This window comes from Sorex fumeus, unplaced genomic scaffold (genome assembly GCF_029834395.1).
Source record: "Sorex fumeus unplaced genomic scaffold, SorFum_2.1 ptg000044l, whole genome shotgun sequence".
Classification (NCBI taxonomy): domain Eukaryota; kingdom Metazoa; phylum Chordata; class Mammalia; order Eulipotyphla; family Soricidae; genus Sorex; species Sorex fumeus.
The window spans coordinates 20,595,551-20,613,775 of record NW_026606101.1 but is presented as its reverse complement, the minus strand read 5'-3'; the positions used below and the strand labels follow the sequence as shown (position 1 = coordinate 20,613,775).

General features: G+C 43.3%; 1 protein-coding gene across 1 annotated transcript in view; it reads left to right on the top strand.

The window, feature by feature from the left end:
* The window catches only part of DNAAF9 (dynein axonemal assembly factor 9), a 125,946-nt gene that overhangs the window by 25,155 nt on the left and 82,566 nt on the right, over positions 1-18,225 (top strand). The window contains exons 4-8 of the mRNA XM_056121428.1: positions 2,214-2,338; positions 3,247-3,343; positions 4,343-4,449; positions 11,235-11,312; positions 17,797-17,895. Coding sequence (XP_055977403.1) covers positions 2,214-2,338; positions 3,247-3,343; positions 4,343-4,449; positions 11,235-11,312; positions 17,797-17,895 — 506 coding nt within the window. The remainder of the gene's footprint in view (positions 1-2,213; positions 2,339-3,246; positions 3,344-4,342; positions 4,450-11,234; positions 11,313-17,796; positions 17,896-18,225) is intronic.

Below are 18,225 nucleotides of genomic sequence, written 5' to 3'. Positions count from 1 at the left end.
CTGTGGCTGACACCCAGGAGCTATTGGTGATGTCACCTTCTTTGCACCAGGGCTTGTCTGCCAGATGGGTTCAGAGATGCAGGAATGGGCAGATCAAACTGGGCAGCTCTTGTAGAGCCAGTAGGGGATACTTGGACGCAAACATCGGCTGTTAAAATGATTCTTACTGATCTGGTGCAGTGGTTCTCAGCTAGAGTAGGGGCATTGTGATCCTGTAGGAGGCATATGGCATTACTGAAGACAGATTTGTTTGGTTTTGGTGCTGAAAATAAACCCAAGGCCTCATATGTAAAGCAAGCACTTGACCACTGAGCTCCGTCCCTGGATGCTGAAGACACTCCTGACTGTGCTCAGGAATCACTCCTTGCAGGGCTTGGAGGACCATATGGGATTCTGGAGACCAAACTCAGATTGGCTATGTGCAAAGCAAGCGCCCTCCCCACTATACTATTGTTCTGGCCCAGGATTCTGATTCTTTGAAGTATGTTTCATGTAGTGTCAAGTACAGTCAACACTGAAAGGCTTCTAGCTTTTTCATGTGGCACCCATCTCTTCCTCCTCAGTAGGCAGGCTGCCTGAGGTTGGAACAAGATTCTTTCATTTATTTTTATTTAAAATTAAATTAGTGGTTGTTTTTTTTTTTTTTTTTTTTTGCTTTAGGACCATGCCTGGTGATGCTCAGGGATTACTCCTGGCTCTGTGCTCAAATTACTCCGGGTCGTGCTCAGAGAATCATATGGAATACTGGGATTAACCTGGGTCAGCTGCATGCAATGCAAGCACTACCTGCTATACTACTGCTCTGGCCCCGGGGCAGGGTTCTTTTAGAGCCTGTTGAGGAGCATAAAGGGAATGAGAACTGTGTGAAGGGAATAAGAGGGGTCCCTTTCTCACCCCTGTTGCCCTGCTTCAAGCATGCTTTTGAGGATCAGTAGTCAGATCTGCTCACCAGGTGTTCCCTCACACACTTGGATCCCACCAGGTGTGGAACCTCGAGCCTGGTACAGCTATGGTCAGCCTACGAAGGCAGCTAGGTAGGCATTCACTCAGTCCCATTGCATGCCTGTGTGGACACTGCCCCAGATATCCTTTCAACCTCTGCAGCAGCTTCCCTTGCTGTCTTGTTCGAGAGAAGCCGGATGGTTCTGTTTTCTCAGGGGCATGGAAATGGAGACCCTGCCTTTATTTGGGATGTGGGGCTACTTTCTCAGTATTCAGACACTTGCATATTCTTGTCTCAGTCCATGGATTTTATTAATTTATCTCGTATCTCGTCCACACGGCAAAGCCTGGCAAGCTACCCATGACGTATTCAATATGCCAAACACAGTAACAAGTGTCACAATGGAGATGTTACTGGGCCCGCATGAGCAAATTGATGAACAACGGGACAGTGAAAATGATTTGCACCCTTGGAATTGCTTTATTTTACCCACCCTGCATTCCTTAAATCTGAGCTACTGGCCTATTTATAGAAGACTGTGCACTTGCCTCTGTTTCCTTCCTCCTGCCTTTCCTGTGTACAGAGTTCATCCCAGTACACAGCACCCTCCCCCAAGCAGACAGTTGGTGATTTCAAGTCTGTGGTTGCTGCAAGACAGAGGAAACACTGTTGAAAGCTTTAGACGAATGGGTTCCCGGTCACATTTGCTCTGCTGTCCCCCTTCCAGGGCAAAAAATTAGTGACCCCTTGAAGATAACCCTTCTTTAGTTGAATAAACAAAGTACCCCACCTCCCTCCCAAGTTGCACCCAAGGCTACTGCGTTCGGACCCTGCTCTGGGCAGTATGACCCACTTGGGGAAACCCTGCTCCTGATACTGGTGTAGTTCTGTAGGAGAATCTGTAGTCTGGCCTGTAAAATCAGTTCCCTTCTCCATGGCTTTAGCTAGTGGAGCTGCATTTGATATTTACCTCTACAGTGAAATGCACGGTTGAGTTCAGTACCAGGGATTTGACCATGTAAAACACAGAAAGCCAATTGTTTGCATTATCTTGTGTCTGCGCTGCCTGAGTAGATGGCCGCATCGGCAGGACACTCTCAGCTGTTCATATCTTGGTCATCTACAGTCTGAAACATGTGGCCTGACTAAAGAATTTTCAGTTTAGTTTTTTTTTTTTACATTGTGAAGTAATTTTAATGAATTCGGTAATTAATGGGCAGAAGAGGAAATGCCTTTTACAATCTTGTGTTTACTTTTGTTTTTCTTACAGATATAATTATATTGATTAAATCAGATAGTGTCCATCTGTACTGTAATCCTGTAAACTATCGCTATCTCTTACCTTATGTGGCACATTGGAGAAATCTGCATTTCCACTGCATGACTGAAAATGAGGTGAGGAAAAAAAAATAGACTAGGCACCTATTATACTCAAGTGTGCTCTTTTGGAAACCTATAGTTTTGGAGCAATAAGCTCCTAAAAAAATCATATTGCAGGATGTGGTTACACAAAGAGGCATTTAAATGGAATGTTCCCTACCTCACTGGTGAGTCTTTCGAGTTGGATGCATTGCATGCCTGAAAAGAGACAAAAGGAACTTTTCAGATTGGACCCCATTGAAAGGCTTGTGAATCTGCCTTCCCTGTCTATGGCCAGCATGGGCCCATGCTCTCAGGAGCCTGATCCTGAGGAATTTGATAAGCTTTGTGATGTCTTTGTGTTTGGATTTCTTGGTATTTCTGTTTCCTTTTGAACCCTTTTCAGGGAGGTTGACTAGAAAGTTGGTATTTTAGAATTAGGATTTTGTGGAAATTGTGACCTGAAAATTGAATAAGAACTCTGAGCCCTTTTTTCTCTGTGACTGTTTTAAGGGTTTTTGAGGGCAATGTAGATCTCTTGCGTTTGGGCCTCTGATCCAGTTTGAGTTGATTTTTGTATGTAGTATGAGATAAGGGCACACATAACAATTTCTTCTGAGCTACAGACATAAAAGCAGTGTTTGGGGATCTGGAAGAAGACTCGTTGGCTTTAAAAGCACCAAGGGTGACTGTGAAACCATGAGCTTATTCCTCATGGTCCCCACCTTTACCAAGGAATTCTTAACAGTCCCACTGTCTGAAACTCTGGAAAGAAGGAAAAACTTGACCATTGGGAGCACCCTGTTGGATGCAGTCTTCTGTGAATATCACTTGGCACCATGCCGAATGATTAAAATAAGGGGTGGGGCGGAGGGGCACAGAGAAAATACAGGATTTGCTGTGATGTCTTATTTAAGCATAATTTCATGTCAATTTCCCTCTAGTATGAAGATGAAGAAGCTGCAGAAGAATTTAAAATTGCCAGCTTTGTGGACATGACTCGAGACTGTAGTCGAATTGGCATTCCTTACAGCTCCCAAGGTAACTAACAGCAAGTCACCCCGAGAATCCAGTGACCCTTCCTCAGATGGACATATGCATGCGGCTGGGAATCTGCTGTTGGTAAACACAAATAACCAATCAGAATGAGATTCAGAGACTAGCCTGTGAAGTTCATATCCTTAATGGCAGTTTATGCAGTAATGTAGTAGGCCACCTATAGTTAGAAGAATTGAGAAGGAGTGTGCCACAGCTCTCATTGTATGTAGAGTGTGTAATGAGGCCCCTGTAGTAGCAGACAGTAATTTGAGTAGCTGTCAAAAATATGCTGACAGTGAGGTTCATAAATTATGTGTAGGTGGGACCAGAGAGAGAGTACTGCAGTAAGGCATTTGCCTGGCAAGCAGTGGACCCAGGTTCCAATGCTGGCTTCTTAAAACACTACCAGGAGTGATCTCTGACCACAAAATCAGGTATAAGCCTTGAATATTGCCAGATATGGTTTCCAAACCAAGAACCAAACAAAATTATGCATAAAAATACAGACTTAAATCTTAAATCAAGTTTAGTAGTGCTTATATATATATTTATATTAGTTTTTGCATACTAAAGCTATTACTTCAAGAAGGGAAAATTTCTGATTTGGTATTTTTCCCTTGAGGAAGTTAGTTGGCTATGCTTCTTAAGGGAGAGGAGCCAACTTTGGGTCTGTTAGTAATTATGTCCATTAAGTGATGCAAGTCAGATGTAACAGACTATTTATTTATTTACCTAGGAAACTAGAATGGCAAAGTAGACTGAGAAATCTGAAATAGAGAAATCTGAAATTATGTAACTTTCTTGTAGTTTGAATTTTCTTTAGCTTTCCCTTTGTATTTCTGGTTTTCACATGGAACCGTTTTATCTGTTTCAGTTTTTTTTTTTCCTACATGAGACCTTAATGAATTTATGAGAAATACTATCTGTCCAACAACATTAGATAGCTTTGCACTGTTATAATTCAGGATGGTATTTGATACATGTTGTATTTAATTCCTCTAGGTCACCTGCAGATATTTGATATGTTTGTCGTGGAGAAGTGGCCGATTGTACAAGCCTTTGCCCTTGAAGGCATTGGAGGAGATGGGTTTTTCACCATGAAATACAAGGTATATATGAAAAACATGAGTCCTATTTTTTTTCCTGCCACTGGGCTGTTCTTATGCAGGTGCCATAATTGTGGACATAATTGCTATCAAACACGGTAAAGCTGGCAATGACTGGCAGTGACTCCAGGGATAATGGAGCAAGTTGAAAGACTTGAAATAGAAAGTTGTTGTTTTAGGCTGGTCCCCACTGGGACTGGAGAGTTAGTCCAGGAGGAGAAGCACTTGCCTTGCGTGAGTCTGTATCTTCTGTGACCCTGGTTTGATCCCCCAGCAGCACATGTGGTACCTTGGGGGTCATCAGCGTTCACTCCTGATGAGCACCCCCAAAAACAAAACAAAAAGACTAATTCTCAAGCTCAGTTTTTGTGTCTCTTCTTTGGGGTGTTTCTATCTGTCCTGCCTTTCTTTTCCCTCTTCTGAGTTCATCGTTCTCCGAGTCTACCCCTCTAGGACCCTAAACCAGCTTTGACTTTATGGTCCTCTGTTCTAAACATTTTTCATACACTCCCATTCATACATTCGCCAACCTACCCCCAGTGTTTTGTCGTATTGTCATTTCTATTTTATAATTTGAGACCTATTTAAGAGCAGTGGAAGACAGTTCGGGGGGATAATTCAAAGGGCTAGAGCTCCTGCATTCATGCTGGAGCCTTGATACTTCATGGTCCCCCTTCCCACTCCCCAGGGGAATGACACTGCACTGCGAGGTGTTGCACCCAAAACTAATTTTTTTTTTGGCTTGGGGGACCATATGGGATGCTGGAAATCGAACCTGGGTTGGCTGCATGCAAGGCAAACGCCCTACCCACTGTGCTATTGTTCCAGCCACTGTAAGACAATTTTTTTTTATAAGTACAGTGTACCGGAGAGGTTGACCTCCATGAAAAAGACCAGTATCTTTTTGGTATTCTTTGCATCTCACCAATAAATATTTGATAAGTGGATTAATGACCAAATCTAGGGCATTGGGAAGGATGGCCTGGTAGGCTAGCAGCAATGCCACAGGCATCTGCATACTTTCATGGGACCTCACCCGGGCGTCCTGATCCCAACACAGGAAGTCAGCAACAGGGAACATGATATGCTAGGAATGGGAGCATACTGTTATTGATAAAGTGGTCTTCCTTCCTCCTCTGGAAGGACCACCCAGAAAGCTTCTCTTCCCCCTCCTCCTCACCCTCTCTATAATAATAACTTCCCTAGGGAGTAAGTGGAGATTTGCCTGGCAGACTGTAATGTGAAGTGGGCATGGCTGTAGCTGTAATGGCGTAGGCATGCAACTTGAATTCCTTTTTTCTTGCTCCAAAATCACTGTGTTTTGGGGGCTAGCATGATAGTACAGCCAATACAGCACCTGCTATGTATGATTCTGACCCAAGTTCAATTTCTGGCATCCCATATGGTCCCCCAGCCTGTGCAGTAAACACTGAACACAGCCAGGAGTGAGCCTCCTAAAAAATATTTAAAAGCCCACTGTGTCCTCACACTGACTATAAGCAGAATGTCCACAGGGACCTGCCCTGTTGATGTTATTATAGGGCCTTCCCTGATAGAAAATGATACTGTGTCATTTAGAAGAGTATAGGGCTTGAAAGGAGACAGGCCATAGGAGTTGGGAGGAAAAGAAAATTTTAGCAATGACAGTTATTTATTTTTAATTCATTATATAAGCAAGCTAGCCAGTTTAACAGAGCACCTCCTATAGTTCAGGAGGTTTTAAACCCTTGATGCAAATTTAATTCTTATAGGAAATCTATAAAGTAAATTCTCTTACCACTCCTATTTTAGAGAGATTAAAATGAGCTTCCCAAAGACATAGCGCTGATAGCCAGTGAGGGGCAGATCTTGTGTCCAGTATGTGCATCTGAATCATGGGCTACAATCAGGTTAGCTCTGGACATCACTACCCTGGGAGGCTGCTCAGTTGATGTGGTCCATCTGGGCTGGGCTTTCTAGCCCCTGGCTCCAGCTGCATCACAAAGTGAAGTCACGTCCAAAAGGTTCAAAAGCCCTTCCCCAAGCCTTTAATGCTCAGTATTCATCTTTACTCTAGGGTGGCGGTATTAGGATGTGTACTTGGGATAGATGTTGATAAGATGACAGCCTGCATTATGTAGTGAAGTTCTCTGTTAGAGCTGCCCTTCTCTGTAGCTGCTGATTTCCATTCTTGTTTTGTTTCAGGAGCACACCTGGCAATGCTCAGGGGTTGCTCCTGGCTCTGCACTCTGGAATCACTACTAGTAGTGCTCAGGAGACCGTATGGGATGCTGGGGATTTAACCCGGGTTGGCCTTATACAAAGAAAATGCCCTACCTACTGTTCCTGCCCCTAATTTTCATTCTTACATACTTTCCTTCTCATTGGCAATGAGTGCCCATCTCATTCCCCAGCCTCATTCCCTTTCTTACCCTGCCCATGGTAGTTTCTTACAAGTTAGGGATCAGTAATTTATTATGATTCCCATATTGAAGACCTAAATGTTTGCCTGGGCTGGAGGGACTCTTTTTTTTTTTCCTTTTTTTCTTTTTTTTCTTTTTTGGGTCAATTCAGCGATGCACAGGGGTTACTCCTGGCTCTGTATTCAGGAATGGCCCCTGGTGGTGCTCAGGGGACCATATGGGATGCTGGGAATCGAACCTGGGTCAGCTGCATGCAAGGCAAACGCCCTACCTGCTGTGCTATCGCTCTAGCCCCTGGAGGGATTCTTGCCTCCTTTGAAGGTTAAAAGAACCACTGGAGAGCCATGACAGACCCAGTGGTGCTCTAGGTATAGTGTTGGCACAGTGCTCAGCAACTGCTCCCTCTAGTGTACAAGGGACTATGCAGTGCCAGGGATTGAACCTGGCATTCCTGCAGGCAACACGTGTTTCTGTCCTCTCATGCCCTCCCTTTTTTGGGGGGTCACACCTGGTAATGCTCAGGGGTTACTCTTGGCTCTGCACTGAGGAATTACTCCTGGGACCACATGGGATGCCAGGAATCAAACCTGGGTCGGCCGCATGCAAGGCAAATGCCTTTACCGCTGTACTATCACTGCAGCCCTTCATGCTCTTTTAACCATCTCCCTGACCCATTTTTTTTAAACTTTTCTTTTATTCTCTGGCTATACCCAGAAGAAAGTCATTGACTGATGAGGTGCTTTGCCCCTGATAGGGTGAAGACACCAACCACAAACTTTTACTTTGCATTCAGGGTGAGCCAGACTGGCTTGTGAATATCAGGAAACCTTCCTTCACGGAAATCATTTCAGGGAAATTCCTCTTTCTGGACTAGTCTCTGCTTCCAGGTTCCCTCTTACTCTCTGACTGCTGGGACTGTGACCTAATAATGTAAATTTATGCCAACTGGCTTCTTTTTTATTTATTTATTTATTTTTTGCTTTTTGGGTCACACCTGGTGTTGCACAGGGGTTACTACTAGCTCTTCACTCAGGAATTACTCCTGGTGGTACTTGGGGTACCATATGGGATGCTGGGAATCGAACCCACGTTGGCCACATGTAAGGCAAACGCCCTACCCGCTGTGCTATCGCTCCAGCCCCATATGCCAACTAGCTTCTTAAAGAGAAGTTGCAGTAATAGCAAACTTCTCTGTAGTGTGTGTAATGATAGTGTGAACATTAATTCACCTTTTCATAGACAGACACAAGATAAGCGTATTAAAGGCATAGAATAGGGTTTACGAAAATGTTCAGCAAAATATGAGACTGGGCCAGAGAGATAGTTCAGCATGTAAGGTGCTTGCCTTCAATACAGCAGACCTAGGTTTGTTCCCCGGCTTCTCATATGGTCTCCTGAGCATCGCCAGAAGTGCAGAGCCAGGAGTAACCCCAGAGCATCACAGGGTGTATCCCAAAACCAAAAAAATTCCCTAGTACCCCATATGGTCCCTGAATCTTTCCAGGAATGATTCCTGAGCACTGAATCAGGAGTAATCGCTGAGTACTGCCTTGTGTGGCCCAAAGCCTAAGAAAAATAACAAAGAAACAAACACTGTCCTCCTGTTGTTCATCAATTTGCTCGAGTGGGCCCAATAGCATCCCCATTGCGAGACTTCTTGTTACTGTGTTTGACATATCGAATACGTGTCACAGGGAGCTTGCCAGGCTTTGCCGTGTGGGCAAGATACTTTTAGTAGCTTGCCGAGTTCTCCGAGAGTGGCGAAGGAATCAAACCCGGCTCAAATAAAATTAAATAAATAAAATATAAGAGAACATAGCATAGTAGTTTCAGGGATAGATCAATATATTTTGATCTTTTAATTTTTCCTTCTCTTTATTGTTGGTGCTACAAATGACTCAGAAGTGGCACACTCTTGCTAATTTTTTTTTTTTTGGCTTTTTAGGTCACACGCAGCTATGCACAGGGGTTACTCCTGGCTTTGCACTCAGGAATTACTCTTGGCAGTGCTCAGGGAACCATATGGGAAGCTGGGAATTGAACCCAGGTCGGCCACGTGCAAGGCAAATGCCCTACTCGCTGTGCCATCACTCCAGCACCAGAAGTGGCACACTCTTAGTTGTGATTCTCATGCACTTGTTTAGGTGCTCGTCAGGTGCCACGCTCTTAGGTTGAGCTTCCTCTGTACACCGTGAGCTGCAATAATGCCATGGCTAAAGCTATTCCAAATGGTGGTGTCTCCAGTGGTACAGTGCCCAGTGCTCAGGCAGTTAAACTTACACCCTCTTGCCTGCAAGGCAGGTGATCTACCGCTGGTCTATCCTAGGGCCCTTCAGCCATGCTTTTCAAAAGACATTTTCTGGGGCAAGAGAGATAGTACAGTGGGTAAGGCATTTGCTTTGCATGTATCCAACCTGGATTTGATCCCTGACACCCCATATTATCTACTCCCTGAGCACAAAGCCAGAAGTAAGCCATGAGCACTGCTGGGTATTGCCCCCAACCAGCCTCCCCAACTAAATAATAAATTAAAAAGGGTTTCTTAAGGTATTAAAATAAAAATTAAGAAAAAAATATCATCTTTACTCTTTAAGAATGGAACTTGTAAAAAGCAAAATGTAAGTCTGGCTCATTGGTAGAGCTTATATGAGGCCCTGGGATAAACCCCAGAACTGGAAAAGAAAAGGAAATAAGAAAAATGAGATACAGTAGGTGTAACATGCAAAATGAACATTCTGATGGCAACACATATCACTGTGGCTCACACTTAGATGTGGGGCTTAATACAAATTGCAGCACGTGTTAAAAAGAGATTTCCATATATGGATGCCATATGTGGAAAGATTTTAATAAATGGGTGTTTAATTTCTAAGTTAATAAATCAAGAAACAGTAATGGGTTTGGGGATATAACTCAAAGGCTCGACTACATGTCTGGCATGCAGAAGCCCCAAGTTGAATTTCTTTTTGGGCAAGGGGGCTTACACCCAGCAATGCTCAAGGGTTACTCCTGGCTCTGCACTCAGGAATTACTCCTGGCGATGCTCAGGGGACCATGTGGGATAATGGGAATCAAAGCCAGGTTGGCCATGTGCAAGGCAAATACCCCACTCACTGTACCTTGCTCCAGACTCTATTCCAAGTAGAATTTGTGATACCGTATGATCCCCAGTCACTGCTGGAATGACCCGTTGATCCCCAACACTGCTAGCCCAGAGAACCAAGCCAGACATCATTAGGAATGACCTCCAGTTCCCCTCAGCACTACTTGAGAGATAATCCTCCAAAGAGAGAGAGTCATAGAATCATGTTATATTAAAATATGGAGGTAGGGGCTGGAGCAATAGCACAGCGGGTAGGGCGTTTGCCTTGCACGCGGCCAACCCGGGTTCGATTCCCAGCATCCTATATGGTGCCCTGAGCACTGCCAGGGGTAATTCCTGAGTGCAGAGCCAGGAATAACCCCTGTGTATTGCCAGGTGTAACCCAAAAAGCAAAATAAATAAATAAATAAAATATGGAAGTAGCTACCAGAAATAAAATATTTAAAGATTCCAGGGCCCAGGAAATAGCACAAAGGGCTGGAGCACATGTTTTGCATGTGGGAACTCCAGGTTTGAACCCCCAGTACCACATGGTTTCCTGAATACTACTGAGAGTAAACTCGGCACCGTTGAATGTGGCCCAGACTATTTTTTAAAAAACAACAATTTAAGACTTCTAAGTTTTTTTACTGGGGGGGGGGGGGGGGTAAGAATTTAAGATTGAAGCAGGAAATTAGTTTTTAGTACTGTTTGAGTTTTTTTTTTTGTTTAAATCATGGATATATATTGGTTAAGTTTTTATTTTGAGCTGGAGCGATAGCACAGCAGTTAGGGCGTTTGCCTTGCACGCAGCCAACCCGGCCGATCTGGGTTCGGTTTATCTGCCCCTCTTGGAGAGCCCAGCAAGCTACCGAGAGTATCTTGCCCGCATGGCAAAGCCTGGCAAGCTCCCCGTGATGTATTTGATATGGCAAACACAGTAACAAGAAGTCTCACAATGGAGATGTTACTGGGCCCGCTCGAGCTAATCGATGAACAACGGGAGGACAGTGCAGTGCTAAGTTTTTATTTTAAGCAAAAACTATGTGTGTGTGTGTATAGGTGTCTGTTTTTGTTATTGAAGATGTTCGAATGATGTACCAAGTTTCTGGAATTATAGTTTTCTTCTGTGGGACAGCATTCATTAATATGTGTAGTTTTTAGTGTAATTGGTAAAACTTTTATATATTATGCTATTGTTTAAGTTTTCACCAAGAGCCACTTCTGAACTGAAATGAAGCGAGTTCTGTGTGTTCTAATGATACTGACCCAGCCCTTTCATTGTTTTTGCCCTTGTGCTGCAGTTGCAAGATGTGAGTTTGAATTTATGGAATGTCTACAGCAAGATGGACCCTATGTCTCTGGAGAGTTTGCTCTCAGAAGTAAGGATCCAACTTATGTTTAGCTAGTAAAGTATATTAATTACTATATAACTTATATTTAACTAATAAAGTATATAACTAGATTATAACTTATTTTTTCAATCATCATAATTAACTTGAAGAAAAGCAAGATGTGTTTCAATTTACTTTAGTCAAAGAATTGTGCAATTTCTTTCCTGTTAATGTTGAACTTCCTGAGCAATTGGAAAAGTGATCACTTACCTCTGTCCCTCTGAGGAGTCCTCGCCTGAGGGAACATCGAGTGAGGCCACCAGCCTGGTCCAGGTTTAGATTTTCACCTATAGACATCCCTTCTGTTGGACTGCTGTAGAAAAACAAGAGAAAGTTGTCTTTTTGTACTTCTCTAGAATGAAAAGATTTAAAAAAAAAAAAAGATGGAATACGGCTTCAGTAGTCTCAAAGGTGGGCAAACCCTTTCTGTAAAGCAGTAGATAGTAATTCTTGAATCTTGGTGGCATTTCCTGTTTGTGGGTATGTTCATCAAAACCACTGCAGTTTGAGAATACTATGGACAGTGATGAAGTAATTGTATATAACTATACAATTATATACAATTGATGAAGTGTCTATGTTCCAAGGAAACTTTATTTATACTTTGATCAAGCTCAGTCTGTCTCTCTGCCATTATGGATATCCCTGCATGGAAAAACAGGATTTTGAAGGCTTTTCGTGAGGTGAGCTATAACATCAAAACCCTAATAGAACTTGTGAAAAGTAATGCCTGTATGTTATTTACTTATTCGTTTTTCAGCCACACCTGGTGATGCCCAAGGATAATTCCTGGCTTTGCACTCGGGAGGTTCTGAGGGGACCATATGGGATGCCACGGATCAAACCCAGGTTGGCACATACAAGGCCAACACCCTACCTGTTATACTATCTGTCCAGTCCCTATTTAAGCATTTTGATTAAACAGATAGGAAAGAAAAACTCGAAGTTTTATTCATTGAAAAGACTCCATCATCATCAGCCACCATGATTGGTGTAATTATGGAAAAAAGTGAAAAGCAAATTTTCACAACATTAAAGAATGAAAAAAATGATAAAAGTTAATTATAGAGGATGAATGCAGAATTTGCATGTTTAAAAGGATCTGAGATCCTTGCCCACATGCACACAGTGCCCCAATTGTAAGGATGAAGCAAATGACCCAAAGGCTAGACATAGCACTGTCATTTCGGTATTCATTTGTTTGGGGGGCTACATCTGGCAATGATCAGGGTTTACACCTGGCTCTACACTTAGGAATTACTCTTGGCAGTGCTGGGGGAGGACTATTAAGGGATTGAATCCAGGTTGCCATGTGCAAGGCAAAGCATCTTACCCACTGTTATAACTCTCGGACCTGAGTTCTATCATTTTAAGGAAAAGACAGGTTTATCTGAAATACCACCAAGTTTCAAGAATCACTATCTAGTACTTTACACAGAGGACTAGACTCCATTCAGGAGAACATCTTTCATTGCACATTGAACAAGAGTGACATCAAATTGAAGGAGCAAGAGTGGTTATCACCATAAGCAGCTGCAAGGTCTTCTCTTGATTTTGTGATTTCCTGTAAGTTCAGTGCTATTAGGTGATACTGTGAAGAAGGGAGGGGCTGGAGGCATAGCAGAAAGGGTAGGGCATCCTGTATGGTACCCCGGGCACTGCAAGGAGGAATTCTTAAGTGCAAAGTCAAGAGTAACCCTGAGCGGGAGCTAGAGCAATAGCACAGTGTTTGAGCATTTGCTTTGCACACGGCCAATCCGGGTTCGATTCCCAGCATCCCATATGGTTCCCTGAGCACTGCCAGGAGTAATTCCTGAGTGCATGAGGAGTTAACCCCTGAGCATCTCTGGGTGTGACCCCCAAAAAAAGTAACCCTGGGCATCTTCAGGTGTGACCCAAAAATCTAAATCAATCATTATAGCAAGGAAACAGGGTGGGGATTGGGGAAGGGAAAAGAAGTTATTTTCTCTATTTTCATTCCCTGCCCCTTTCACTTTTTTGTCGTGATGACTGGAGGTTGCATATTTGATTGTGGTACTCAAACATAGTTACGGTGCTTGCACACATGTGGTTGTAGTATGCTGGAGATCACACACACTTTGTTGTGATAATCAAGGACATCGATAGCATTGCTATGAGATTGTTCTCAGCATGCGGGGGTATAAGGCGTGTGAGGTGGTGCCAGGAGTCAAATTTAGTACCTTTATGCCTACAAGACAAGTGTGCTACCAGTCAGCCTCATCCCCTGACCCAGAAGGAACTTTCCATCTGTTCTGAAAAGTGAGGGCTTAAACTCGATAGTATCGTATTTAGAAATAATGAAATGAGAGCTGGGGGAATAGCTCAAAGGGCTAGCATGTGTGCTTTGCATATGGGAGCCCCCTTTCCCTTCCATGGCACTACATGATCCCCTGAGCACTGTGAGGAGGGATTCCTGAGCATGGAGACTATCTGGACACTACTAATAGTGACCCAATCCCCTCCTCTCAAGGAGAGGGAATGAGATGAAATTTCTTGTGCCAGAATAAGTTTGAGCATGTTTATACCCACTACTCTTAGAAATTGCTACATAAAATATATTAGTGGAGAATTGGAGGCCAGCAATATTTTGACTAGTAATAAAAATGAGGGCTGAGGAGACACCTGTGAGGCCATGAGTTTGATCCATGGCACTGAAAGAAAGAAAGAAAGAAAGAAACTCAAAATGGCCATGGATTTTCATTCTCTGGGACACAGAAAATAGGAGTCAGTGCTCTTACCCTCACCTAATGTGAGCAATCTGAATTAAACGTGTTATTTTTCCCCACACCCAGCAGTGCTCAGGGCTTACTCTTGACTCTGTGCTCAAGGATCGCTCCTGGTGGGTTCAGAGGACCAATATAGGATGCCAGGGATTGAACCCGGCTCAACTGCATGTAAGGCAAGCACCCTTCCTGCTGTACTGTTGCCCCGGCCCCTGAATTTAACAAGTTTTTTAAATACTACATGAGAGCTGAAGCTGTGTAAAAGCTACACAAACTCAGTTCCTTAAAAGTAGCCTTTTGTAGGGTGCTGTCACCATTGTTGGGAGAGTAGTAGACGGGAGCGGGTCCTTTGTAGACAGATGAAGATAAATCAGATGCTCTTTCACAGAGCTCCTAACTCGTATGTGTGAGGAGTTAGCATTCTTCCTTCTACACTCTGTCCCATAAGCCTGTTTGAATACTCGAACTGTAATACTTGAATTGTAGACCAAAGGCTAGAGACCTGGGAGAAGAGCAGAGGCAGGCATTTGACCCTCAGCTATCACCTGTGTGTTGGATAGAAGTCAGAAAGCTGAGAACAGTCTTGGAGGCATTCCAGGTCTTTATAGACTCTAAGTGTCTGCACTCTTGAGGCTGTGTGCAAGGCAGCAGAACAGCGCTCTCATGTAGACTGAGCCAAGGGGACTGAGAGCAAACAACTCCTTAGCAACGCCAAAAGCTGGTAGTCAGCTTAGCTTGTAAAGCAGAGAGGGAATTCAGAAAGTTGGCAACTCAGCTGTAAAACATAGATTACCAGTGCTCTGAGCAATCTCTGCTCAAGTTCAAACTCTACCCCTAAAATATTTGAATAGGGTTTAAGCTAATTAAACAACAAATGCAGTAGCACCGAATCAAATCAGTTATAGATCAGATTGATTTAGATTCCTATTCTAGTGGTTTATCAGAAAGAGTATGCCTTCTTAAAGATAAATGTTATGTATTTTAAAAATTATTTTGGGGGGTGCTTTGTGTCACACCCAGTGGTGCTCAGGGCTTACTCCTGGCACTGTGCTCAGGGGTCACTCCTGGTGGACTCAGGGGTCCATATGGGATGCCAGAGATTGGGCCCAGGTCAGCCGCATGCAAGTCTGACACCCTGCCTGCTGTACTATTGCTCCAGTCCCTCATCCTTCCATTCTTTGGAAGTTGGGGTTTCAAAACTGCTTCCTTCTAAAAAACCCTTTATCCCTTTTCTTGGGGATCTTTTTCTTGTTTCTTTTTTGTTTTGAGGCTGCACCCAGTGGTGCTCAGGTCTTATTCCTGGCTCTGCACTCAGGAATTACTCCTGGCAGTGCTCAGGGGACCCAGATGGGATGTCAGGGATTGAACTAGGTCTGCCACATACAAGGCAAGTACCCTACCCGCCATATTATCTCTCTGACCCTTTTCTTGGGGATTTTAGCATGAAGGAAGGCTATTTTGTATAAGATACTTCTGTTTTTGTGCTAGTTCTTCTACTCCCCACTGTCAGTTTACTTTAGAAATAGGATGCTGAGTCAGACTTGGCCATTTCCTACTCAAGGGGCTACGCATAGTGGGGGTGGAGGGACTATAGAACAAACTGACCTGGTGCGGAAAATACCCCTTTACTTTTTGGACCTCTCCTATGGAAATAAATTCCCTCCAGCCCATCCCCAATGCTTGAGGGTCCCCTGCCTCCATACCCATCTGGACCCCCTAAAAGTAACCTTTTACCCAAGACCGAATTTGGGATGACAGTTTTGCTGCTTTACAATCTTCCTTCAAAATTCTGAGTTTAGTAACTCAGAAGTTGTTTCTTCCAAAGAATCAGTCTCTTGGTTCTGAGGTGATTAGCCCTTTAAGGACATGTATCTAAATTCTTCACAAAAAGGGGGGAAATGTTAAAATACAGAGCTCATGTCTGGGTATTAAGGAAAAGGCCAACATTTTAGGACAGCTGAGGGCTGAAGTAGGATGAATATGGCAGATATCCAGCGTTTTATCTGCTTTAAAGGAGAGTGTCATACTTTCCAATCTACAAACCTCAGATTGGTTTTAGCTCACCTAACTCCAGCGAATCCTACTTGGTAAGCTGACACTGCATATGGTTCCATGTATACCACCAGGAGTGATCCCTGAACACAGAGCCAAGAGTAAACCCTGAATACCACCTGGGTGGCCCCAAAACAAAACAAAGAAAGAGAAAGAAAAAGAAAAAGTAAAGAAAACAAAAGTATCAACAATAGCAAAATAAGGACCAGGGAGATAGCTCCAGTAGTAAGAGCACAGCCCTGTGGGACACAAATAGTACAGGGGTAAATATGCTCACCTTGCCTGTACTGACCCCAGTTTGAATCCCCTATACCACATATGGTCCCAGTGTACTGCCAGGGGTGTGTTTCCCAAAAAGAGGGAGGGACACAGACCTAGCGTGTGCCAGGCCTGAGTTCATCCCTGGTACCACATATTCCCCTCCCCACCCCCAGCAATTCTCCTCCCCACCCCCAGCACTATTGCCTGTGACACCCTATAAAAAAATTAATGAGGACTGGAGAAATGGTGCAGTTACAGGCTCTCACCTTCCTGGTTCTAATCCCCATCATCACATACAATTCCCCAAGCACCCTCCGGGTCAGTCCTGAACACAGAGCCTGATAGCCCCTGAGCACCTAGGTGTGGCCCAAGAATTAGAAAGAAAGAAAGGAGGCGGGAGGGAGGGGGGTGGCAGGGAGGAAGGGAGGGAGGTTGGGAGGGAGGGAGAGAGGGAGAGGCAGAAGCAGAAAGCAGTGTATGGTTATCGGGAACTGGAATGAATTCAGAAAGGCAGAAAGGCAGTTTGAATGGGGGGAATGGGCAGCTGTACCTAGTGGAAAGTCTGCCGGGAAGGGTGCCCACTTCCCATTCTTCCCCTGACCAGTGCAAGCAGGGAGATGGAGCAAAGACTCTGCACTACCTCCAGACCCACCAAATAGCTGAGGTCAACCAAGTTGTCCTTGAACAAAGTCTCTCTGATTGAATCCTTTGGGTGCTGCATGTAGAATCAATTGTTAGGTGCTTCATAAATGATTTCCTCTCTCAACTTGAACAAGAACATTTGTTAAATATAGCACTTTGGAGCCTTGTTATCCTTTTAAAATGACAACTGGAGTATAGTTTATAAACCATAAAATTTATCCATTTTCAATGTTCAATTCAGTAATGTAGTAAATTCAGGATTGTATGATCATCACCATAATTGAATTTTAGGATTTACCCAAAAGAAGTCACCTGGTCAGCTTCTGTTCCTATTTCTAGACAGTTTCAAACCACCAATTAGTAGATTAGTCTCTTTCCATTAATCTTTTCTGGGTGTTTTATGTAAATGGATAACACATCGGTTTTTATTTTATATATAATTTCTTACACTTTGAGGTATTTTTTAGGTTCTCCCATGTGGTAGGTAACAAATGTTACTGTCTTTTTTAATTAATTATTTTTTTATTGTGTCACCATGAGCTACAGTTACAAAACTTTCATGTTTGAATTTCAGTCATGCAATAATTGAACACCCATCCCTCCAACCGGTGTACATTTTCCATCACCAATGCCCCCAGTATCCCTCTCCCCAGCCCAGTTACTGCCATTTAAAACAGCATTATAAGCTGGTAGTTTGAAATCAGATTCAGTCTGGTTTTCCATAGTGCCTACTTTATATGACCAAACACATTATCTTTTTCATTTTCCTCTAGGACTTGGTGACTTTCGAACATCAGTGGTCGAGCTTCTTCGCTAACTTTGACACAGAAATTCCTTTCTTGCTGGAACTTTCTGAATCTCAGGCAGGCGAGGTATGCAAGGGAAATGCCCAAGAAGAAACTATTGATTTATTTGTTGTTCTTTTAAAAAAAATTTTCTTAACAAAATATTGCTAGTCTTTGTTTTGGACATTATTATTTATTGCATATGTAAAGAAGTTTTTAGTCCCAGCTTACTCTTTAAGCCCATGTTCTCTCTTGAACTTGTGTTTCTATGTCCCTTTTTATTTCTACTCTAGAAAAGCCCATGGTCTCTCTTGAACATATATTTCCCCTCTTTATCTCCTCACACATCTTTTCAGCAAGTTTTGTTCAATAAAATCTACCTCACTTAAAAAAATAAAAGATTTTGGGGCTGGAGTG